Source organism: Alosa pseudoharengus, unplaced genomic scaffold (genome assembly GCF_046254945.1).
Source record: "Alosa pseudoharengus isolate Yale_2024_CS ecotype anadromous, Long Island Sound unplaced genomic scaffold, YU_APseudo_1.1 YU_APseudo_1.1_scf_2, whole genome shotgun sequence".
Taxonomy (NCBI): domain Eukaryota; kingdom Metazoa; phylum Chordata; class Actinopteri; order Clupeiformes; family Clupeidae; genus Alosa; species Alosa pseudoharengus.
Window position 1 is genome coordinate 50,401,561 of NW_027468663.1, and position 25,616 is coordinate 50,427,176.

General features: G+C 44.4%; 1 protein-coding gene across 1 annotated transcript; it reads right to left on the bottom strand.

Annotated features, from left to right (window-relative positions):
• Nucleotides 1–78: 78 nt before the first annotated feature.
• On the bottom strand, nucleotides 79–24,668 carry colec12 (collectin sub-family member 12). Its single transcript, XM_076295408.1, has 10 exons — nucleotides 24,184–24,668; nucleotides 21,243–21,293; nucleotides 7,050–7,172; nucleotides 4,722–4,808; nucleotides 3,542–4,585; nucleotides 2,922–3,401; nucleotides 2,249–2,391; nucleotides 1,939–2,048; nucleotides 1,228–1,370; nucleotides 79–993 (listed from the first exon to the last, which is right to left on the bottom strand). Exons 1-10 carry the CDS (start codon nucleotides 24,188–24,190, stop codon nucleotides 974–976), a joined length of 2,208 nt encoding a protein of 735 aa, XP_076151523.1. The 5' UTR covers nucleotides 24,191–24,668; the 3' UTR covers nucleotides 79–973.
• Nucleotides 24,669–25,616: the final 948 nt, after the last annotated feature.

Below are 25,616 nucleotides of genomic sequence, written 5' to 3' on the forward strand. Positions count from 1 at the left end.
TAGGCTATAAAAACTTGAGTATCCGTCCATTTTCTACTCTGTTTGATGGGTTTCGGCGAATTAATGTAAAAACACAAGGACCAGACCAGTTTTCATTTTATTTATAAACTGATGTAGAATGAATTCATCCATTTGTACCTGATTAACTTCTGACAAAAGGACAACTCTAAAGCACACAGAAATGTACCTGAGGCCAACATTATGGAAGGGTTTGAAAAGGTAAATTATACCATATTATCTAAAGTAATTAGAGCTACATAAACCAAAATATTGTAAATCAGAGACATAGAAAAATATTGAGAAAATGACAACTATATTTAAGATTAAACAAACAACCTTTCAGTATGGTGACATATAAGCCTGTAGGTAAATGTGTCAGGAGATATGGTTATTTTAAAAGGCCTACTTTGGCCACTATATGTCATCTTGAATTCCAAAGAATCAACAATGTAGCCTACTTTCAGCAGAACAGCAAGTCTGCTCATCTTGATTAGATCACATTTATATTGTTGAAATCATGGTGGTTTATAGCTTATGGCATCAACAGCTTAGCTTTATGTATGTCATTAAATACACTGCAAAGCCTCATTATTGCACAGGAGTGTGAAACCTGATTGCTAAATATGATATACCTATGAAATAGGATAGACTGTATGTTTGTAAAGTATTTACACTCATATGATTACAGTACATTTCAGCTTTCTTTCACTTTAAAAATCTTTTAAAATGAATTGAACATTTTACATGACCAGTTGTCAGTGTACCTATGACAGGCAGCATGATACATTTTGTCTGCACATATAAAAATATAGGAGTTTTGCTGAGGTGCTCGCAATCCTGTCTGTCAGGTTAAAAGTGTCTTTTGGCACAGTAACACTGGCACTTGCTCTGGAAGGAAAGTGATGAGAGACATCTTGGGAATTCAGTCTCTGTAATTGCCACATCCCATGTCATCCTCACTCTGGAACAGATGCTATAAAACGGGAACTTCCGCTGTGGAAAGTAAATGAAAACAAAATAAGTCCTGCAATGCCAATAATTATGCAACCAATTATTAAAATATTACCTTAATAATAATAACAATAAGAGGAAGAAGATGAGGGAGAATATAGAAAGAAAGAAAAAGAGGCCTGCATTTGTGTTTCTGTCACTGTGTCACATGACAATAATATTGAGTGATGTTCACCACAACATAGGCTATTATCCCCATCATTTTACACAACCTACTCTCAATGCCCTTTTCACAGATGAAGCCAATCCGGTCAGTGCAGAAGAAATCGTTCCAACTAGCTTCATGGATCAGCCCTGCGCAGTCCTCTCCCTCCTCATGCCCATGGCTCCAGTTGTCAGGCTGGCCTGGTTTCCATTTTCTGGAGATGAGATTCAACAAACATGATATCAATGCAGAGTGCACTGGAGATGTTTGTATATGTAATGTCATTATCACATGTCAGGATAGCCCATGGAACAACCGAATTCACGCCTTCTCAAATCCAAGGTAATAACAACTGCAATCCAATACAGCTATATAAAGCAACTTGTTTTCACTGATCAGTACTATCAGATCAGATATCAGTAATGTTAACTCACGTGAAAGCTATATAAAGCAACTTGATTTCACTGATCAGTACTATCAGATCAGATATCAGTAATGTTAACTCATGTGAAAGCTATATAAAGCAACTTGTTTTCACTGATCAGTACTATCAGATCAGATATCAGTAATGTTCAATAACTCACGTGAAAGCTATATAAAGCAACTTGTTTTCACTGATCAGTACTATCAGATCAGATATCAGTAATGTTAACTCACTGATCAGTACTGTCAGATCAGATATCAGTAATGTTAACTCACTGATCAGTACTATCAGATCAGATATCAGTAATGTTAACTCACTGATCAGTACTATCTGATATCAATAATGTTCAATAACTCACGTGAAAGCTGGCAGGCTCCCATCAACCCATCTCCAGATGTTTTCTTCTTCGCTGTCGGTCAAGCCGAGCCAAAAGTAGCCTTTCCCTACAATTTGCTTTCGTATCCATTGCTAAAAGAGAGTATCACCAATGTTACAGTTGTGTGTGTGCAAACAGATGAAATGTTTATGATTGCCCAAATGTGGTACAATGTGTGTTTATTGCACAATGGTGTAAGAGTCTACATACGTCAGAGACCTTATTGATACTTCTAAAATAAACGTATTATTAAATCATGTATTCATCAATCTGATGTTGAGTTTTGGTGTACCTGCTCAGTGTTGTCATTAATAATGAGCATGGTGGCTGACTTGTTACTGCAGAGTTCTTTTGTTTCATCAAAATTTAGTCTCTCTGCTCCAGATGAGAAATAGTAGCATTGGTCTCCGAAGTTCCTCCACTGTAGTGGGCAACCTGTCAAAAATAGATGCTTTTTACACTTGGTTGTTCTGAAGTGACTTTTGTGTATTCAGTAGCACAAAAGAAGTCAAACAAATGTGGAGATGTTGTAATAGCAACCCTCTCATTTAAAAGAAAAAATAAATACATACATTTGAATTAATAATATAATAAATAAGTAAATAAATGCTTTTTTCAATAAATGCTTTAACAAATGCATTCCTGGTGTTTTCTGAGACAATATCAGAAAATGAGCAGAAGTGGAACATTAGGTGGAGCTAAGCAATACACACATTACTTTGATTGCATAAGTAATAAGGAGGATGAGGCAAGTTGAAGAACTTGAGGTTCATGAGAGAGTTATAGAACTCTAAATAATCCTTTGATGCAGCTGTAAATACTAGGTCACAGGTAGAATACCTGGAATCAATGTGCACATGTATAAGTAATCTAGCACTAAATAGCCCAAAACTACTACAGCACTGTGACTTGAGTGTTGTAATGAAGAGCTACATAATCATCACCAGTCCTATTTCTACTCTTACCAGGGAATGGCGTGGGCTCTGGGGCCTTGACTTGCTGCGGTACTACCGGGCCTGTTATTGTCTGACCAGGTAACCCTGGCAGCCCGGGTGGTCCAGGAGGGCCAATGGGGCCAACCTGCCCGCGTGGACCTTCTGCACCTTCAGCCCCAGCTGGTCCCCGGGGTCCCTGTGGGCCTTGTGGCCCCTGGGGGCCAGGCTGTCCATCTCTCCCTGGCAGACCCGGTGCACCCGGCTCACCCTTCTCACCAGGTGGACCAGCGCGACCTCCTGACCCTCTGGAACCCTTGGATCCGGGCGATCCCCTGGATCCAGCCGACCCTTTGAGTCCTGGTATCCCTGGAAGTCCAGGGGACCCTCTTTCTCCTTTGGCACCGGGTGCGCCTGTCATTCCCTTGTCCCCAGGGTCACCTTTAGGGCCTTGCTTTCCTGCTGGGCCTGTGGGTCCCTTATCACCCCGAGGGCCCCTTGGTCCAGGAGGCCCTGAAATAAAAAAAAATATGTATGCTTAATACACTAATGAAATGAATTTAATGAATGAAATGAAAGTTATTGAAATGCCACTATATCTCACATGTACATTACACATTTCAGATACTCGTAACTGGCATCACGTTCCTCACCTTGAAGAATGGTGAAGTTGGTGATGATCTGCGAGTGCTTGGTGTCCACCAGTTTCATCTCCTCCATGACCAAGGAGAGACTGCTCACCTCCTTGTCCAGCCTGGCCGCCAGCTCGTCCTGCTGGGTCCGGAGCTCGGTGCCGTCGGCCCTGGCTTCGGCCACGCTGCTGTTCAGCCCCAGCAGCAGGTCCGAGTGACGGGTGACCGTCTCGGTGCAGGACCTCAGGCCATTCAGATCCGTGCTGATGGCGCCGAGCAGCTGTGTGGTGAAGCTCACGTTGCCCGTTACACGGTCCATGTCACTCTCCAGGCCGTCCAGGCGTGCCTCCAGCCGGTCGAACTTGACCGCAGTGGCGTTGTCATGGTCCCGCTGCCGGTCCATGAGCTCGCGCAAGCTCTGGTCGTGACCCTCAGACACAGACGAGGAGTTCTGCACTTGCTCGGACAAGGTACCGAGTTGTGAGCCCATGTCATCCAGGGCCTCGCCGTTGGATCGTGCGAGGGCAGAGTTATTGGCGGCCAGGACTTGGAGGTTCTGGACCTTCTCCCTCAGCCAGTCGGCGTCGGCCTTGGCCTGTCGGGCCGTCTGCTGCAGGCCCTGGTAGTCGTTCTTCAGCTTCTGCACGGCCTGGCTGGTGTCCTCCACCGACCGCTGCAGGATGCCGATTAGGTTCCGCTGCTGGGCCTGCGTGATGTTGAGGGCACTGATGCTGACCAAGGCGCGGCTCTGGTCCGTGGTCTGGGCCAGCAAGCCCGAGTGCAGACGCTCCGTGTCCGCTTTCAGCCCGTTGATCAGGGTGCTGTACATGGTCAGCGTGCTGTTCACGCTGCGGATGGTGTTGGCATTGCTGTCCAGCAGCCCCCGCAGGGTGATGTGGCCACTATGCATGTCCTCTCCCACTTCCCGTAGTTCATCCAAAGCTGCCTGGTTAATGTTCGCCTTATTGGCAATGTCATGCACTTGGCGCTGCAACATCTGAATGTCCGACTTAAAGGACATTAATTCACTGGTGGCGTTTTCAGATTTCTTACCTGTTTGGGCATCTGATTGGGGGATAAATAAAATGGTAAAAAAAAAAAGACCACATTTGATTGTTTAAAAAAAAACAAAAAAAAAAAACATTCCAAACCGTAGGCATGTAAAACATCAGTGTTATGTAGACAGTTTGATTATATTCACCCAGTTTCTTTAGGTCTGTCTCCACATCTGTAATCTTCCCTCCGTAGCTCTTCATGCCTTCTGTGACATTGTCCATCCTTTCCACCACTGAGAACAGGCATCATCATTTAAGTCAAAATAGTTGGAGAATAAAGTAGGAGCAAGCGCTCATACCAAAATGAAAAGGATTTGTCCATTTGCACACACCTCTGACACACACACACACACACACACACACACACACACACACAGGAAATGGACGACACTTAATTTCCTCTGGAATGCAGAGTGGGTCCTGAGGGGTCTGTGACCGTCTGCCTGTCTCCTGAGCCCACAGTGGTGATTCCCGCCAGTCTTGCTGGCACCACCGCTGCTTTATATGCATTTTTCTGCCAACATGGAAGTCATACCTCAAAGCAATCTACAGGATGGAATGTTACTTCAGCTCTTAGGCCCTTTCTGCTGATAGCAGCTCTATTTTTATGGATTGCAGCTGTAATGTTCAAGGCAAGATTCAACTCTGACACTATGCGTCTGAACAAATGTTTCTGTATGCTATTAACTGATTGGAAATAACCACACCATAACATGAACACTAGAGGGCACTAGAACTGTGGAGTTTCTTACTTTGATTCTAAGATTAGCACATCAGTGTATTGGGTTCTACTAACACAAAGACCCAAGACTAAAAATAGCTCTTTAGGCATGCACTACTGTACATATCAGGCGTTCCTGAACCTTAAAGCCACCTTCTGTACCTTGATAGAGTCTCTTACGGACAATCATGTTCTATAAGACATTACACAAAGTCTAAATAAATGTCAAATAGTCTGATTTATTCCCTAATCTATTTCCTCTTGGTCCTCTCATTTTGTTGTTTTGACATCTTTTTAGAAAATACAGACAGTGATTACAAACATCCAAGCAAGGCCCCAAGTGTTTTTGTTCTGGACAAGACTTGTGTAACCAAACACAAAACAATAATAACATGCAGTGAGGAGAAACATAACACCGAGGTCCATTTCAAAGACTGGATGCTCAGCCTCCCCCTAGGGAAGAGACAGTGGGAGACTACCTCCCCCAGCCCCCCCCCCCTCTCTCTCAGTATTACAGCACATTGTATAATACAAAGTAAGTGGTATTTGGAAGTGTAGAAAACAATCAGGTCAAAACAATCCAACTCAATACATAGTTACACAATTGCAATCACAACCCATTAGCAGTCATGTATAACCACCTTGTCTATTATTTCTACATTTTATGTATGCCAGTGATTGCCTATCCATGACACATATACTGCATGTAGCGCTAATACCTCGTGTCTAATGTTAGCATGCTCACTAGTTCCTCTAAAGCCGAGGGTATCAAGGATGACAGTGATGATCTGAAAAATCCCGTCTCAGCTCTCAGTCAGAGAACACAAGGGCATATGCCAACCATCAGATCACATAAAAAACAGATTACACAAAACCACTTGGACAGATGCCCCATTTGTCAGTCAACCTGTGGTTCCTGGGGACAACAAATTGCTGCCAAGGCATAAAATCCGCACTTCAGCGGGTTTGCCATGCCGAGCTTACTGAGTCTGTTTGACTGGGTCATCTGGTAGAAATTAGGGCCTACAGAAACCACTGGAAACATGTGTGTTGGATTTAAATCAAGGACATGATGTGGACGGTGGAGCTCAGCTCAGAGCTCAATGCTGATCATCTCTAGGCAAAAGCATATGGATTCAGAGACAGAGTGAAATCCTGGTCGAAATGTTAAGTGATCACATCACAGAGAGTGTGTGAGAGTGGACTTCCCTTCTGATGAATGCACCACTGTCTAAATATGTTTCAGACTGAGAATCTTCTTCTGCTCAAGCACACAATGCAACACATATGCATATGCAGTTGTTATGTGAAGCATGTTTGCATGTTGTAATTCTAGAGGACGTATATAGTGTATGTGCTTAGCCTTTAAAGTCAAAATACATCCTACTGTGCCATTGTTATTACATACTTTGTGACTCTGTTGTATGTTGTAAGAGAGTGGGCTGTCCTGGCTCAAACAGGCAGAGGGATGAGTGGGTGGACATCGGACATTAAGAAAGCACTTCTGCTGACAAACCAGAGTTCATCTCCGATACATATCAGCTGCCGGAGGATAAACATACAGCACATCCTCCTTCTGCTATCAAAACATAACATTTCACGAATCACTGGAACATTTCTGCCACAGTCTCTTGCTTACATTCTCCTCATTGTTGACTTTGAAGTCGAAAGGACAGATTCATTGATAACGTAGGGAGCATAAGAGAAGAGACAAAGAAAAGAAAGATAGATGGGTGAGGTTATCTTTCCTTACCTTTGTATCCCAGCACTGCTACGGCGATGGTAAGCAGAGCACACAGCACGTATAGAAGAGCAATCGCTGCCCTCAGGGCCCAGTCATTTTTACATTTAGTGCATTCAGTTCCTTCTTGGATTCCTAAAACAAAACAGCACCCATACAAACACATTCAGGAACTTTGTCTTTATTTTTATTTTTTTGTTATTAGTATCTTAAGTTGCATTTCAGCTATCAATTGTGTGAAGAGTCAAAACAACATGCTGAAAATGCACTTGACAGAGGGGCAACATAGCAACAGCAATTACACACTTTTGAGTAGCATTCTCCTTCTCTTTTGTGAAATAGTGTAAGGATTCCGGTAAAGGGGCCCTTCACTTGTTTTGCTTAGTCAAGGGGATCTCTATGGTGATGGCAGAGTAATCCAACATCCATGACTTCAGTGCATCTACTTGAACTGAGCCAGTTATGTATTACTCCTACACTACGCACAAAAGGTGGTTGCAGCCTTGATTTGCCAAAAGCGCTGCGATGCACAATAGGGAAAAAAACTCAATAATGTTTATTTTTAAAAGGCTGAGAGCATGGAAAAATCGGTTTTGTGAGGAGAAAAACTTGGAACGGTCCTGGGGGCTGACATTTTGTTCCGGGTCAGGACTGAAATGTCTTTCAGCTGAATCCAATGAGACTCCATCCAGCAGTGAGCAAAGACGTACCCCCATGGCTCTGTGGGTAATTCGGTTAGGATTTGGTAAACAAACGCGAGCAGACCCCACTATCTTTCCGAACGAGAGCCAGACATTCCACAGCTGGGATCACATCCTCACATGACTTCCTCGTACCTAACTTTATCAGGCTGCAGGGACTTTATCACCAGATGGCCGCTATGGCAGTCATGGTATCCAGCATGGCGCAAATGAAAGCCACAGGAGAGATGGGGGGTTGGAGAAAGGGGGATCGAAGGGGACAGGTCAGAAAGGGGAGCCCCTCCTTGGACCCTTCACATCTGTGTAAACACTGTGGTCAAGTCACCTCAAAGGGCTCAGCCATAGCCCCGGACATGGAACATGCCCCCCCCCCCCCCCATAGTCATCACACTGGCGGTGGGCAGTCAGCAGCCTAGTTTCCACCAACTTAGTCAGCATGGGGAGCTATGTGGGGGCTCAGAGACCCACCTCCAAACCATGGGGTACTAATCTATATGCTGCTTAAAACCAAACACACAGGACATAAACAAGCAGGGGTGGCCCTCAAGCTACGGGGCAATTGTACATGTTAAGTACAGTGTGCTTTCATCTAGCTAAAAGAGAGAGAGAGAGAGAGAGAGAGAGAGAGAGAGAGAACTTTAATCGCTAAAAAAATCAACCAATTTGGCTTCATTATCAGATTTGTGTGCTGATGTAATTGTTTACTTCAGTTGAGGCCCATACGTTTTTTGCTTTGTTTTTTTCAGGCCTACATTCACGGTCAAGTTTGTGGGTCTAGTGACCATTTATCTAATCAATAAGCAGCAAATGTTGGTTCCCAAGCACATACTCCCCATAATGGTTGAGATATAACACATCAGCCAGCTGTCATGGTGCACAACTCCAACATAGGTTTTCTTGGCAGCAGAGAGTAGTCATCAAATCCACTTAGCCAGAAGCTTTCCGTGTACTCAAAATTCTGAGAAAGGAAATGTGTTTGAGCAGAACTTCTCAGAAAACAAGAGGTGAAATCTATTCTATATGTGACAATGCTGTGTGGCAATGTATGTGTTCTATGCGACTGACTAAACCTCAGAGTTAATTAGAGGTAAGAAAATTAAAAGGAATCTCACACTCTCTCTCTCTCTCTCTCTCTCTCTCTCTCTCTCTCTCTCTCACACACACACACACACACACACACACACACACATTTCATGGCCTTCACCTATTAAACAAAGCCTGCATAGAGATCCACATGTGGTCTCCTGCCGTGGACGGTCATACCTCAACCTTTTACAATGAGGCATGGAGTTGAACAACGGCAAGGGTGGAATGCTGCCAGGGTGTCCCAGTCAACCAGCTTGCAGTGGCTGGGCTGAGGCCAGGAAGTTCCCCGCGAGTAAATAAACAGGTCCTGTGCCTCCAAGGAGCTGAGCTATGGTGAAACACAACTCACTGACTCACTGTCGCATGACTACACAAAAATAAAAAAAAACAGAACAGATGGAGAGCGAATAGACGGAGTTTTGGACACGGATAGAATGGAGGGATTTTGGGAAAGTATCTGTTTGTGGTTAGGACCGTTCTAATAATATTTGTTTGTTATGTGTGTGTGTGTGTGTGGGTGGGTGTTTGTGGGTAGGTGGGTGGTATGCACAACAGGGGGTGGGGGGTGGAAGGGGGTGTATTGTGTAAAAATGTTTCAACATTGCCTGATGTGGGGTGTTATTTTGAGATGGGGTTGGGAGAGAGCTCTGCTGGGCTCGTGGGGGGTGGGGTGAGGGGAGTGGGGATGGGTGAGTGGGTGAGCAGCCAGGGGGGAGTGGAGCTCAGCTCAGCAGAGGCCAACACTGATGCCTGTAAAACAGCTGTGTTTCATTTGGAGCTCAGGAAGTCGGTCAAAGAAAATTCCTGTACTTCTCCTCTGTGCTTTTTCTTCATCCTCGTCTCTTCGTGTACCTGGAATAAGACCCTTTCTCGCCTGGCCAGGACAAACCGCCAGTGGTGGAAATTTCCATGGCAACCAAGGGACAGTTTTTGCTCATAAAAAAGTCTGGATGACTTGTAGACAGTGTCTCTGAACGCATACAGACGAAAAAGTGCAATGCATTACTCCAAGCTGACACACCGAATAAACAGACACACAGTCGCAGACAGAAAAGCTACAAATCCCCCCTGTTTACAACTTCATGGAAATAGTTTCAAATCTATGGCCACCTCAGATGTAATTACACTATAAAAGTTCCAATTACATCAAAAGCTGCAACTACTATATGACTTCTTGCAAAAACATTCAACAGAACAAACAATCCAATGAGCAAAAACTAAGGAAGAGTGCAGTGGGTTTAATGAAGCACAGCTATGGAAAAACATATACATCCATTTTGACTGTTCAATCAGTGAGGAGTGATGAGATGATTTGAAGGATGATCTGACAAAGACTATGCAAACACAAATAGCTGAGAGGCCTGAGCAGTGGTGGAAGATAAACTAGAAGCAAATGAAACACCCTTCCTGGCATCCGAGGCCTGTGGATATTAGTCAGGACAGTCCAGCAGGGTTCAGAGACACAGTATCAGCACAAATCAGCACAAGGGCCTTTCATGAGCTGGGTTGCTTAGTAACAACAGGACCTTTTCGCCCTCTCGTGTTGAACAGAAACACAAACCCTCTCCCCAGGGAGCTCACGCAGCAGAGTGAAATTAAACAGGGCACATACGCTGCCAAAACATTCATTCAGTTGCACCTCCACATAAGCCGCGGATACGGGGAAAAGCCTCGAGTGCCTCATGGAGCGATGCCGCAGTGACACGAGTAACACGCAGCGCGAGCACCCTATGCAACCTCCCATACAGAGTTCACCCTAACGGGCCCAATCAAACTCGTCCATTAACAACTTCTCCAAGGAATGTTAACAAGTGAGCACTCCCAGAGGGGTAGACAGGTCACAGAGGCAAACGGCCACATTACAACACATTCCTAAAACCCTGTCTGCAAAACTGCTGAGCACGGATAGCATGCAAGGCTAACATCTTTTTTTTTCACATGCTTACAGGTTTATGACACTTTAAACAGGCATGGTCCCTGGCCCATCTGGTGCTTATTAAGGAGGGGGAAAATCAAAGAGTGTATGAGAACATTTGATACATCACCCTCTATGCCAGGCATGCAAGAACAAACATCTAAAATGTCAACTCGTTTTACAATTTGGATGCTGGGGGAATGCTTTGGTTAATGGGGCCTTTGTAGAAATGACTTCCTCAGCATGCAGAAAAAACAGAGATTGTGGAGACGGGGTAGGGGGTCGCTGTTGCTTGGGGCACTAATAACGCGCATGACCTTGTGTCTAGTCAGGAGACTTCTTTCTATTGTAGCCCTGTTTTTGCATGCTGTGTGTCGTCTCCCACGGAGGCTCTGAGCTAGTTCAGAAGCTGAGTAAGCTAAATGCTTGTGGTAATATGGAAAGATGTGGAAATGCACATTGACTCAGCAAGTGGGTTCTAGACCACTTCAAAACATAGCCATAAATAGCTTAGATGGATCTGTTACTAACTAGGTCAACTCTGGTCAAGAAGTGTCTGCTAAATGTAATGTAATAATAATAATAATAATAATAACTAGATGTACCGCAGAGCGGTACAAAATATGACCGCCGCCCAGTCCAGCACATTTTTTCCACAAAAATAAATCACGCTGAAAGGCCTATATGATTCTAACTGTCTCACTAAATGGCATTAGCCACACTCAATTCTCACTGGTATCTGCTAGACAACAAGTACCAAAACATGATTAGTTCATAGATTTCACATGTAAAATTCATTTTATACAACCCCACCCCCATCTTGCCTGTTCATAATTCTGAGAAATTCTTGAATTGTGTGCATGTGTGCGTGTACACGTTTATGTTTATGTGTGTGGGTGTGTGTGTGTGTGTGTGCGTGCTTGTGTGTTTGCCTGCGTATGTGTGTTTGTGCATGTGCATGCATGCGTACATATGTCTACTGTGTGAGTATGTGTCATACGTATGATTACTGTGAATGTATGTGTGTGCGTGTGTATCTGTTTATGCACATGTGTGCACATGGAATGGGTTAACATGACCCCTGGAGGCAAACATACGGACACAATTGGTCATCCTAGGCCCTACGGTTCTCAAGATATTCACAGAAAACTGTGTCTGCCCTACCCTTCTTTCGGGGGGTCCAGTACAGCGGGGGGGCTACAGATCAAAACGAAAAACGATGGTTCCATGCTATCCATGTGGGGTTACATGCCCACCAAGTTTCGTGTACCCCGGTCTTTCAGTGTCCTGGGAATCCTTGTTGGTGTACGGTCACTAAATGTACACATAAATTATGAACGAAAGTTCACAAAACTTGGCATGCATTCGGAGGGTGTCATAATGATCATACACTTTCAATTTCGTGCAGTTTTGACCATGTCAGCCAGAGATATTGTGATGAAAACACCTAATTTTTTGCTTTTTAATTTTTAACTAGGTGGCGCTATACATGAAATAAGTGGTAATGGGATGGGTTGACATGCCCCCTTAAGACCAAAATACAAAAAAAAGGTGGACCTCCTAGGCCCTACGGTTCTCGAGATATTCACAGAAAACTGTCTCCGGCCACCTACAGGCCAGTTGGTGTATAGTAACATAAATTAATTTATTGTGTGGCCCCTCATGAGCGGAATTCCACAAAACTTGGCGTGCATTCAGAGGGTGTCACAATGATCCTACACTTCCAATTTCGTGCAGTTTTGACTATGTTAGGTCACAGATACCTGCGATTACAACACCTCATTTTTACTTTTTGTTGTTTAACTAGGTGGCGCTATACATGAAATGAGTGGTTATGGAATGGGTTGACATGGCCCCTTGAGATCAACATACAAAAAAAAATGGTCCTCCTAAACCTTACGGTTCTCGAGATATTCACAGAAAACTGTGTCTGTCCTACCCTCCTTTCGGGGGTGCAGTCCAGCGGGGGGGCTACAGATCAAAACGAAAAACGATGGTTCCATGCTATCCATATGGGGTTACATGCCCACCAAGTTTCGTCTACCCCGGTCTTTCAGTGTCCCGGGAATCCTTGACGGAAATTTGGACATGCGAAAAAAAAAAAAAAAAAAAAAAAAATCTGACTAAACCTATATGACCGCCGCTTCGCTGCGCGGCGGTCATAATAACTAACCAGCACACTTCAAACTTCTATTCCTGTAGTCTAGTAGAACTGAACTACTCCAATGAGCAATCTTGTTGCTTTTTCTTAGTGTTATGTCTTAAGTCTCAAACCCATATTGCATATAAGAAAACACAGGCTTTAGTGGATAGGAATGAAAAACATGGACTTTTTGTTTTCAACATTTCAGCTAAACACCACAAAACGTTTTTGTATTCATTCAAACCCCGATGTGGGACCGTGTCAGACCACCACTGCACAAACATCACTCACTCACTCCCTCGCTCTCATAGCCAACTATTCCTGGTGACATCAGGCGGATGGGGAAAAATAAAAGCCGCCTCTCGTGTGTGTAGCAATAGGGACCCTGGCACAGTCACCGGCCCACGTGTGGCCTGTTTTAGGCTACAATTGTTTCATGATGTGATGGAGGAGGCCATGCGCCAAAAAAAAAAAAAAAACGAGATTGAAAGAAGTCTTAAAAAAATGTTTTGTGTTAGGAATCTATTTGAATGAATCAGACGGCTAAAAGTTCTTGGGTTCATGACAGGCCATCCACAGAGAACCCACAACAGCACCATGACAGCTGAAAGTGCCTTTGTTCATTTGGAAGGGAGATAAACGCATTCGGTGTCAGGCGTCAGGCATTCAAGTGAGCGAGGTTCTGTAAGACTCTTGGTGTCAGATACAACCGTTTGGACAGACAAAGAGGCCACATATGATGCAGTCATAGTGGAGGGGGACTGTGTGTCTCTCCAGGATCCATCTGCCCTGTGTTATCTTAAGACAAAAAGCACCAAATGGATCATTTGTCTAAATCTGGCAAAAGACAGACAGAAGGAGAGAGAGAGAGAGAGAGAGAGAGAGAGAGAGAGAGAGAGAGAGAGAGAGAGAGAGAGAGGGTGGCAATCAACCAGCAGCTACCAGAACACTTTCTCTATGTTGCTATGACTGCAGAAGTGAAGCACAAACATACACAAAGTTGGACAAACATGTCACTCTGAATAGAGGCTACACAAGGTAAGAGCATTGACAAGATACATAAACATTTAGAATGATCCACATAAACATGACACTGTTATATGTGGCTGTGTACATCCTCTGCAGTGCTTCAAATGTACACACAGATTACACACATAGCTTTGTGTGGAGTAGGCCTCCCACAGAGCTGTTGATGACGATCACTAATAAACATACTTTGCCAGTTACACAATGAACATTCCAAATTAATCCCAAACACAACTCAAGAGCCCATTTCACACAGCACACAACGTTGACAACACACTGCAAAACAACACAGTTGCTAAACGCTGCTCTCCAAGCACCTGCATCAACAGAGTCGGAGGTGCACAGTCGGACTTGACAGTGGGATGCATAAAACACACACAGACACATAAACACATGCACACACACCTAAACATACAAACAAATAGTGTGCATGCAAGCACACAAACACACACACACACACACACACACACACACACACACACACAAACTCTTCAAACACTCAAACATGCACACGCACACACACAACCACATACCACTATTAGCTATCACTTATGTCATACTCAAGTACTACCAGTCGCAAACAGATGTCCTTCGAGTGCATTACTGATAAGCATTTGAACGCAGCCCAGGCTAGAGAGAGATGTTGAGTAAGCACATGACCCCTGTATCTTGACCTCTTTGACTTTGGCCGATAGAGAAAGAGAGGGGGGGGGGGGGGGGGGTGAGGGGGCAGATCAGAGAAGTTCATACCCTCATTAGCACCAGCCTGGATGCCAGGACCAGGCCCTGGAGACTCTGCAATGGCCTAGCTCAGCGCTTTCGTCATCGCTGGAGACCTCAATGGCTCCAGAGAGAGAGAGAGAAAGAAAGAGAGACATAACTGGCAACGGCAATATGTGATGACGGCTGATGACACCCCCATGCTCGACCGCTAACAAAAGAGTGCGCAGGGGATCAGCTTGGCAGTGCTGCCGTGGCGCCCGTTCCAGCCCACGCACCCCCAGGCCCCCCGTGCGTTTCTCCCCGTCGTGGTGAAGGCAGCGAGGGCCTCGGCGGGGAGAGTTTGCTCGATGAGAAATCCTCTGCCGTGCCACCATCATTCACGTTCCATGCACTGTGAACAACAGTGCGCGGGGCCATAAACTCACTTTATTGGCCTGCAGGAAACAGGGCCAGCAGTGGCTCCACCCCGGCGTGTTTTCAGGGCTGGCATGTATAGAGTGAGGTCATTTCCAGGAAAGCAGGAACACATGCATCCCCCCCCCCCACACACACACACACACACACATAAATGAGGCTACGGTACCTCATACTAGAGAGCTGATGAGGCCGGGGGGTGGGGGGGGGGGGTTGCATACTGGCGTAATTACACAGGTTCCACTGGGAGGACTAAAAGGCTTCATCCAGCTATGTGCTCCTTTCGTTCAAACTGGACAAAATACAAATACTGTAAGCCCGCACCTGGTCTCCTTCCAGAGCATGCTATGTCAGTCCAGCATCAACAGCTTACGAAGCAAGAAAGGAAGGCCACACTTCTGCAGAGTCGGGGGTAAAAGTTCATTTTTGACACTGAGTCAAAGAAAAATTCAACTTACCTCACCGAAAGGGAGCATTTTGGGTTCAAGTCATTCTTGCTTCGTTACACAAGAGAGGACAACAATAGGGGGCGTCTGTTGCATGAGCTAGCTCTGAGGGCTCACTAATAGGAGTAAATCATGCTTTGTTAAGTAACCGTTAAGTGATCAGTTTTCCACATCTGGTTTAACACCCTGCAGCTTGGCTTGGCCCAACACATACCAGGAACACAAAAGGGTCAGGCCTGTTACAGTAAGAGCGCTGGAGCTGCTAACCATGAGTCACTTTGAATTGAAGCACTTTCATGTATCCCTCACACCCCCACAACCATCACCACAGAACAAAAAATAAAAAAAATAAAAAACACTGGCAGGCTTTGGGTTACCATGGCTGCTATTCTCAACTAAATTTGTTTTATTTGTCTCAAGTTTGGTGCTGTGGAGAAGGAGGATTTGCCCTAAGCTGCATCAGCCCTCTCCCCGACTGCACATAAACACTAAAGAACACAAACACCATGGCGGCGGTGTGCGATTACTGAAATGAATGTTGTTTCTACACACGAGTCAAATGGAAACAGCACTGCTGCTTGCAGCAACCAAAAAGCAGCTGCGGAAAATAAATTTTTTTTACAGGGACCAAAAAAAAATCAAAAATAGAAGTGTATATGTTCCAGTTCCACAATACATTGTTGACATCTAAGCCTAAAAACCACCAATAGTGTTTGGAGTCCTTGAGGCCTCTTGCTGGCCGCAGCCTGGCAGTGTTTGGTCCAGCTGCTGTGGGCCAGAGCGGGGCTGTGTTGCGGCTAACAGAGCCTCAGCTGGTGGGTGGCCCACCACCGCAGAGACGGAGTTCCGACGCAATCAATAGCCATCTCGCTGGAGGTCTGTCTTCGAGAGGAAGACGGAGAGATGGAGAAAGATGGAGATGGAGCGAGAGAGAGAGAGCGAGAGAGGGAGAGAGAGTAGAAGAGGCCCACCCTGACAAAAGCCAGAGCCACCAGAGAGCACTCACAGGCATCATCACCTCGTGCAGCCAATAAAACCACAGGACTTAAGCCTCTCTCTCTCTCTCTCCCTCTCCCCTTCTCCCTCAGACAGACAGACAGACAGACAGGACTCCAAACCGAGAGCTTGGCGGCAGAGCACCATGCTAATCTACCAGCCCTAGTGCCCATGTCCATCTCAATTTACAAACACCACCAATGATGACTGTACAGAAAAAGAGAAGAGTAAAAAAAAACCTTTCCATCTGGGCTTTGGATGTCACTGGAATGTAAATAAGAAAGCCACATTACTAACAGGGAGTTTAGTCTTAATGTAAACAGTGGGACACTTTAATAAATCATTACAAGCACAGCCACAAGAGGCCAATCAAGAGCCCTGGCCAGCTCCATTCACTGATGCAGAGATAAAGACTTCCCTTATCTAACTCGGGCACGCAAACGCAAATGTCTTGATAGAACTACATAAAATTAGTGACTGAAGCTTAGGTCTGATTATTCTCTCTCTCTGGCTTACAGACATTTGAACTCGGGGGGTGTCAATGGATATCAAATGAACGTGGTGAAGATAATGACCAGCGTTGGACTTGCAGTCTGCTATGTATCTAGGCATGCGAGTGAGCGGCCTGACAAATGAAATGCTGGTGATATGCATACTGTGTAGATCTTCCAAAAGCTGAACAAACAAACCGTGAGTGTGGTCTAATTATTCTCCGCACTCTTGCACCTCCATTAATGTACTTCTCTTTCAATAGGGAAAAAACAAAACACGAGCTAGAAAAATACTGTGAGGCCTCCTGACTGACAGCCAAAATAATCAAAGCTTCAGAGACAAAGGCACCATGCCTCTGTGCTGGCCAGCTCCGAAAATGTGATCACCAGCAGGGGCTTTGAATCAGAGCAGTGCGCAGAGGGAAGAAAAAATACATATACGCATCTTTCTTTTGCTCCGTTTTTTTTTTTTTTTTCAGCACAGGAAGCAGAGAGTTGATTTTGGACGTCTCGTGTGCCAAAAGACTTTCATTAATATATCAGACACAGTGCAGCACTTTCGGGGCAGCCTTTTATTGGTACGGCCGAAAAAGAAAAAGGCCCTAGCTCCATCACTAACATGTGTGTTGTTCTTGAACCGGAGCCAAGTCCTGCTGAGCAGGAGAGGTGCTCGGGACATCCATCATGCGAGCAAGACACCCTATCGCATGACGCCTTGTTACAGGGGTGATGTTTGTGGGTGAGAGTATCCCCTGGAGGGGGGGGAGCATGCACGGTGGAGGAACGGTCAAGGAAACACTGCCTTCACCCCACACTGCAGTGGCCCGGCAAGCCGGTGGCGGCCCGGGTAATCCTCGACGTCCATACTGGGTTACAGATGGGGGCGCTTTATGGCCTGTATTTATACTCGTCCGATGTGAGCTTAACGTGAGATGTTTAGTGACGTTTGGGTTGCCTCTGATGCATTACGACCACCTACTAGTGTAACTGATCCCTCTTCAGCCGTATCTGTGACCAGAGCCTTCTCTCTCTGGTCAAGTGGCCAGATGTTAGAGAGCTGGTCATCGGCACGAATCTGCGCGGCCTGTTGCTTTTGAGCCTGCATACTTTCAGGTCTTCTGAAAAGCCTACGGTTGTTAGCGTGAAGCCCTGCTTTAGCCAGGATCCAAACATCTGTTTGTTGGGGCTAATATTTGTTTCCCCCTCCCCTCCCTTTTTTCATGAGCCTTCACTCATTGGCTCAAATGGGCTTTTAAGGACTCAAATTCCACCAGTTTGACCTGGCTCTGACCCTGGCCATTCCCTCTAACATTCTCCCCAGAATCTTCATGGTCTGCTCGGCAAACCTCCTGCTGGGATGCTGTGATTTGTGCCCTGGCTGGGCCTGGATCTGTGTTCATAAAGAACACCCTGTCCTCTCCCAGACCCGCCAGTACCACTCTCCTGATCATTAAGACAGATGGCCCAGATAAGGCTAAAGAGCCCTTCAGACAGATGGGGAGCTTAACCTGGGGGACCATGGTGGCATTTGAGATAAACGAATGTTCTGCTCATGTTCTCTTTCTCTGTCTGCCTGTCTTTCTCCTCTATCTTTTTCCTTCTTAATCTATCTCCCCATGTCTCCCCTCAATATGAAAACACAAGCATGTAGTATTTCATCGGAACGATTGAGCACAAAAGTGCATGAAGAGCCCGGGGGTGGTACAATAAGCATTCTGAAAACATTCTCCTCCAGTAATAAACTTGTCTCAAATTAAAACCACTTGCTGTTTGTCTAACTGGCAAACCATAGAGACAAGCGTCTCTGCTGGCAGACCCTGGCGGACTGAAAATGGCAGCGCGGTGCAAGAGCTGCCTCCGAGATGTCGCCTGGAACAGAACCCCCCAGAGAACACAAACCCCTATCTGGCCATCACAAGGCCTGCGGCTAACGCCTTCCACCCACACACGTTCATCTGCTAATCATTTTGTAATCATTTTCCAATCAAACTTGCCGAGACCCCCGGAGCCAAACGCTGTAAAGGTACACTCTGTTCCAGCTCCCCCGACCACAAAATCCACTTGCTTATAGCCTCTCCGTGCCAGGCACAGTGGTGAGACTTTAAACTCAGAGCACACTGTGAAATCTGGAAAACTAAAAGAGCTGACTAGAATGACAGGTTTGTCCAGAGTTCCCTTGATTTTTTTTTTTTTTGTATGATTTTTTTTTTTTTGCCTGAGTAGAACAGGATTTGAATTTTTCCATTCCACTTTCTCATAGCCCTGCACAACACCATGCGTAGTAGTGGTGGTGGTGGGAGGGGGGTAGCAGTCGAGAGGTGCTATGGGACACCTTGTTTCCACTGGCAGGGTACCCACCCTTCGGGCAGTCGCCCCTCGCCTCACCACTTCCTCTCCGCACAGCCTCTGTGCTGACTCAGCTGGGCCTCCAAGATCTGGCCTCTCCTGAGACTGGGCCCTCCCTTCGTCTTCCCACCAAATGGACTTCATCCGCTCACACTCAGCCCACTTCTTCACTGCTGGGGAACAAAGCCGCAGCTCTCACTGCACAACGGTGATATCCTCACTCGCGGAACGTACCTATCGGAGAACCCGGAGGTGCGATCTCTCATGACTTCTTCTATCGTGCAGAGCATGTGCGAGGAGGCAGTGCCAGTTACGTGCGAGGTGAATGAGGTGCTGCCTGACGTGCTCTCTGAGCAAATGAAGGGTGTGTACATGTCCACACCACTAGTTGACAGGGTTTTTAAGGCGCTTGCATGACAGGTGTTTCCAGACACGCGGTTGTGATTATTGCTGTTGTGCCATGGATGACAGACCTAGTGATAAAGACAAGTCTTTATTTTGAGAAGACGTTCTGAATGGTGACCGTCGGTGTGTTTTGCGCCAGTGTATGAACATTCCTTCTGTGGAACTTCACTATGATCTGGGTTGACATGAATGAGCACAACTCTGAATGCCTTTTAAGAAAAATAACAAAATAAAAAATAATCAAGCGCCACACACAGCCATGGTACTGTATGAATTCAGTCTTAGGAGAACTGCACACCAAGAGGGACCCTGCACCCTATTTCAGCAGAGCACGTCAACAGGCCATATGGAAAGAAAGAAAAAAAACATGGATCCATGCAGAACAGGCACATGTATTGTAATAAGCTGAGTTAAAACATGAGCAAAGCCATGTGTTGCTTTCCTTTTTCACTTAGCTGTTGATTTTGGTTTGGTGGTTTTAGTTTTCAGTCAAACAGAAAACAGTTCAGAAAAGTACAGAAATGGCCACTATTGTTGTTCACTGACCAGGAATGTCAATGACAATGGCATTGTTACCCCCAAACTAATGATTGGGCTATAGAAACCTCAGAATATTTTTATGGTTCTTTTTGAATTTTTGAACTGTTGTATGCTTCCACCATACATTTTGTTTGGTTAAGCCATAGTGACGCTTCATTCCATTCAGTGTGTGTGTGTGTGTGTGTGTGTGTGTGTGTGTGTGTGTGTGTGTGTGTGTGTGAAAAAATCTAGGATATTCAAATGATGTGTGAAAAACATCAGAGTGTGAAATTTCATATAAGGAAACAGTTTTAAACAGAGATTTGTGGATGGCTTTCTGCTTCACAAGTTCAACCTCAAGGCAGCTAGTTGGCTGAAGCTAAAGCCTGTCTCATTGGATCAGACTCTTCACATTTGCCAGGTGTTACTTTGTCCAGAACCAGGATTAGCCCAAACAATCAGCTTCAGCTATCTGTGGGACAGAGCACTGACTTAGAGAGATCAGTCTGAAGATAAGCCTTCATTCAGACTACAGTCTGCAAACTGCAGCGCTTCAACTCTTCATCATGGTGAGACAAATAGGGCCTGGGCCCTTGAGTGTGTGTGTTAAGACCTCTGGCAAAAGAAGCACTTCATACTGCTTTGATGTAAATTCAAGTTATAGGCACGCACACACAGCAGATAAATCTGTCAGTGTTGTAAACGCACACTGAACAATGCTAGAGGTGAATTCAAAACAAAGCAGGAGAGAGAAATGCATGAGTAAAATCCCTTCTTCATTCTTTGGCGCACTTATCTCCCTGATGATGTTAGCATGTGCTCCTTCAAACAGCTGCAATGGTGGTCAGGACATGACCTCTTGCTACTTTTAGCTTGTTCTACCCTTTTGGAATAATAAATCTTTTGTTTTTTCTCCTAACAAGTTCAATATGTTGTCATCAACAATACTGCTTAAGTGCTTTTGTGTCCCCAGTCTGCGTAGCTGTTTACTCACCAAACCTCTTGTAGCCAAAAGACTGCACTTCCTCCTCATCTGCAAAGTCGTCTGTAAAAATGATGACAGTAACAGGCATGTTAGATACCTTAATAAATACATTGGAGCACTTTGGGTTGCACTCTGTGCATAAAAAATATGCTATATAAATAGGGACTTACTTACTTACTAAAAGTAGATGGTCTTTGCGAATTTGCAAACATTTGAGTAATATTGTTTGTAATAGCACATGTTATATAAGACATATAATAACTTTTTGAATGGAAAGCAACTCTGTATTGTGGATCATTTTAAGAACTGGGGACTAGAGATGGTCAAAAATCAATACTGTGATTTTACAATCTCACTTAAGAGTTGTTTAACTGCAGGGCAAGTTTTCAGAGTCTTCAGTTGGTGCCAGCAGTCTGGAAACTATCAAAATATATGGTACAGGATGTTATTATTCAGAGGTCATAATTCTTTGTTCGCGCATGTGGTCGCTTGTAACAGTTCTGCAGATCAAAATAACACTAAGAAGAGTGGACATTGTCCCTCTGCAGGTTAACGAAACCACAGCATCACCACATCCTCTGTAGGAAAAGCAAGGCTCCTTGCTTTTTGGGACTCCATCTCTTGGCCTCGCTGGCAGCCAATAGGCGCCTTTCATGTGGCTAGGCAGCTCATGGGAAAGGACAGGGGTGACTTCAGGAGGTTTTATGTGTCATTGTCCGTGGCCAGAGAAAATAAAGAGAGCACACATGTTTCTCAAGTTCCAGGCCAATACAAGCCCCCTCCCCAATACTAAACCGAGGGGGTACACGGCACCAGAGAGAACCCCAACAGTGACCGACCTCTGGGGTCTTGCTGTCCCACCAACTAGACAAGCTCTAAGGTTCATCTCAACCGAGAACAAACAGCAAGATTCTGGAAATGGAAATTGTAGGCGCTCTGAGGAGCTTGTTGAGATCCAAGGCCAAGGAATGGAGGGATAATGTTAGCATTAATCAGGACTCTCTCTCCCCACCATTTGGCTCTGTTCATGGAGTCTGTAATCTTTCCATCTTGATCTTTTGAGAAGAATCTGTACTTTAGAGATTTCTTCAGGAAAATTCTAAACAAGGCACTAACTCCCAGGTTGCTTTTGTCACAGGATCTATTCATATTAACCATCAAGCCATCAAGCAGTTGTACAACCAAGATGCATTTCTGTATAGGGGAACTGGAGGGTACACCAACATAACATTTGAAATCAACTTTCAGTACTGTACTACTGTAACTAATAAAGCCTATCCTTATCAAGGTAGGTTATAGGCTACATGGTGACCTATGACATGCCTTAAAATATTGTTCTACTGATATATATGCATAATTCCAACTGCTAAAAATATACAACTATATCTTTTCTTTTTGATATATCCTAATATCATAATCTTAGACAGATTATTTGCTCTCATTTGAGAGCAATTTAAACAAGAAATGCTGACTAAATGTAGTTCTCCATCTGAAACTAATTTTGGTAGTCCTATTCCAGCACTCATCCCTGGGTGACAAATGACATTTCAAGGCTCTTTGTCTTCTTTCCTAAGTTAGAAATGACTTTATCTGGCAAATATTTACAACCGCATCTGTATGCGAATGCTCATCTGATAATCACAAGGGGATACACTTAGTTAAATGTTTTGTCTTTGTTGAACTTTATGTGCATATCATCTAAAAGTATTAAAAATAACAAAATGAGAACTTTTTGAGGCAGGAATCACACTTGAAGCAAATAAATAGGCCTACTGTATAATGTGCCATTTCAATGTAAAGGTATTTTAATACTTGCTAAAATTCCATGTTTCTTGGGTAAAAAAAACACTTCATTTTCCACCAGATGGCAGCATAGTCATAGGCCTACATCTACCAACATTATGGAAGAAGACAAACTCAACATATCTGTGTGTTGTCGGGTGACGCGTTATTTTGAAAAGTATTACATTCTTTCCATTTAGGTCACACAATAATATTTTTACTTCAGAGCGATGGGAATGTTATTCGTTTGTCAACTCCTTAAAAATGGACAACACAACCCAAGTCAGCCTTCTTGGAATGCCACATGGAAATAATCGAATTCCACTGTCGTCTCATCTTCATGCGTGGGGGTTAACACTTAACTCTTTAGGTCTACACGTGGATTTTTCGATAACATTACGCCCTACCTATCAAAGTTTGCTTGGAAATTATGCACTTTTTGGCTTCAGGTTTCAGGTCAGATCATGGCTCTTTTAGCACAAGGCTACTTTTCTATCGACCAATTGTACCAGACGAACTTCACTTGGAAATGTCAGTGTCAGCATCTTCGAGACTTGCATCAGAGGTCGTGAATACAGTGGAGCTTTTCTTTTAATTATATAATCCTGACTCAATATTTCCCGGCCCTTCGCATGCACCTCTTACGCTTCTGGTCTCTCTGAATTCATCCTACAACTAACGGTATCGAAGCATTTCAAATAGCCTCGTAGGCCTACTCCGCGGTTACAAATATTTCGGCGAACAAGCACGTTCAATTTAACAATAGGCGTAAGCAACTGCAAGGTAGGTTAGGCTAGAATTAAGTTTTCAGAGCATATCAATACGGACATTTGGTAATAATTCCAAATGCAAAAATGTTTGGAGTAACACAAACATTTTTAATCCAGAATTGTTATGCACAAGCTAACTTGTTCCTTTAAACTTCTCTTCCTCAAAATGTCTTCTAGCTCCATTAAAAATGCAAACAATTCCACAACCTTGTCCCACGAGCGTTTAATCGCATCCAGATGTTACACACACACAGGAGTTGTACTCATGTCTCAAGAGAAAGAAAAGAGTATTCCATTGACAAACCTACTAGTTTGAACAGAGTTGTGAGGCACTTTCAGTCCTGTTTTCAAAATGTAAGTGATACTGGCATAATTTTATAAACAGCGTCACCCCTTACCTTTCATCGTGTTTCACAGAGATGCACCGTTTCTGAGCGACACTTGGGTCCGTCGTCACATCTATTGCATAGCAATAGCATTGGCTCAAGAGTGTCACAAGAGCGCAGATACACTCTCAGACCACTGTCTCCTTGTTCATGCAGTGGCACACCTTAGAAAATGTCCCAAAAACTTAGGGGGAAACAGATGGATGCCAGCCACCCACCTGAAGCATTCGCTTTCTTTGACCTCCCGGACTTGAAAAAGGGGAGCCTGGAAGAATAGGGAGTAAATGGATACCTACAGAAATACTAGGCTATAATTAAAAACTAAACTTCTATTTAGGTGACGTGTATACTCTCTCCCGTTGAAGTTCGCATTCGCTTTCAAAGGAGCTGAAGTAAGGGTGGGTGTCTCTATTCTAGCGCAGAGCCTGCACACGGCGAGCGAGCGACCACAAAAACAGTTGGAAGATGGAAAAGGAAGTGGGGAGCCCGTAGGGTTTCAGGGAGACCACGTGTTTTCTTCATTTGTGCAAGCCTTGTCCATGTCTTATTGGAGAACCAGGTGAGGACCATGACCTGAACAAGACTGCATTGTCTGGCACTGGCACAAGAAAAAAAAAATCATGATTGGATACAAAGATAAAGAAGTGTTTCCACATTTATAATGTCATCTATATCCCCATCCCCTTATAGAATGGTAAACATTTCAGTGCATTTTTATACTGGGTTTACAAAAGGTTTCAGAATGGATACATTCATCCTTAAAACATTCAAATTATACTTTGGAGTAGCTGCAGTGGAAGGACACATTTAGACAGGAAACAAAAAATTGCTTCAATGTGAATGGTTTTTATAACATGTATGTATCTATTCAGAAAAGATGGCTGGTAGCTCTAGTTGTAGACGTATCTACGGTATTGGGTGCTCTTGGATAAGGGGGATCAGTCCATTATAAGAAAGATATCAATCCAGGCACTCCAAATATGTGACAGTGGGGAAGGGATATGGATAATCTACTAAGTCTGATGAAGAGCCGAAGGGCTCGAAACGTCATGTGTATGGGGATTTAAGTCAAATAAAAGAAAATAAACGGAGAGCAAGTGTGCGGACCTTCTCTGTTACTGGATCTTGCTCTTTGGGCTCCTGCACCTTAATTTGGATGTGCGCACGTTCCCAACCTGAAATATATGGATAATCTACGTCATATTAAAAAGCCAACATGTTTCGAACTAACTCAGAGGTCTTCATAAGGGCATAATATTCACAACTTAGGGCATAGGCCTCACCTAGTGACATCAGGTCATACAGGACCTTAATACATTTTTCTAAAGGTACACATCACACCATGGTGCCCTCCCCATAGAGTAAACACCATAGCTCAACAGGTATTTAGACCAGGATACTCCATAACATTTACATGATGTATCCAGAAAGACTCTCTGCCCTCA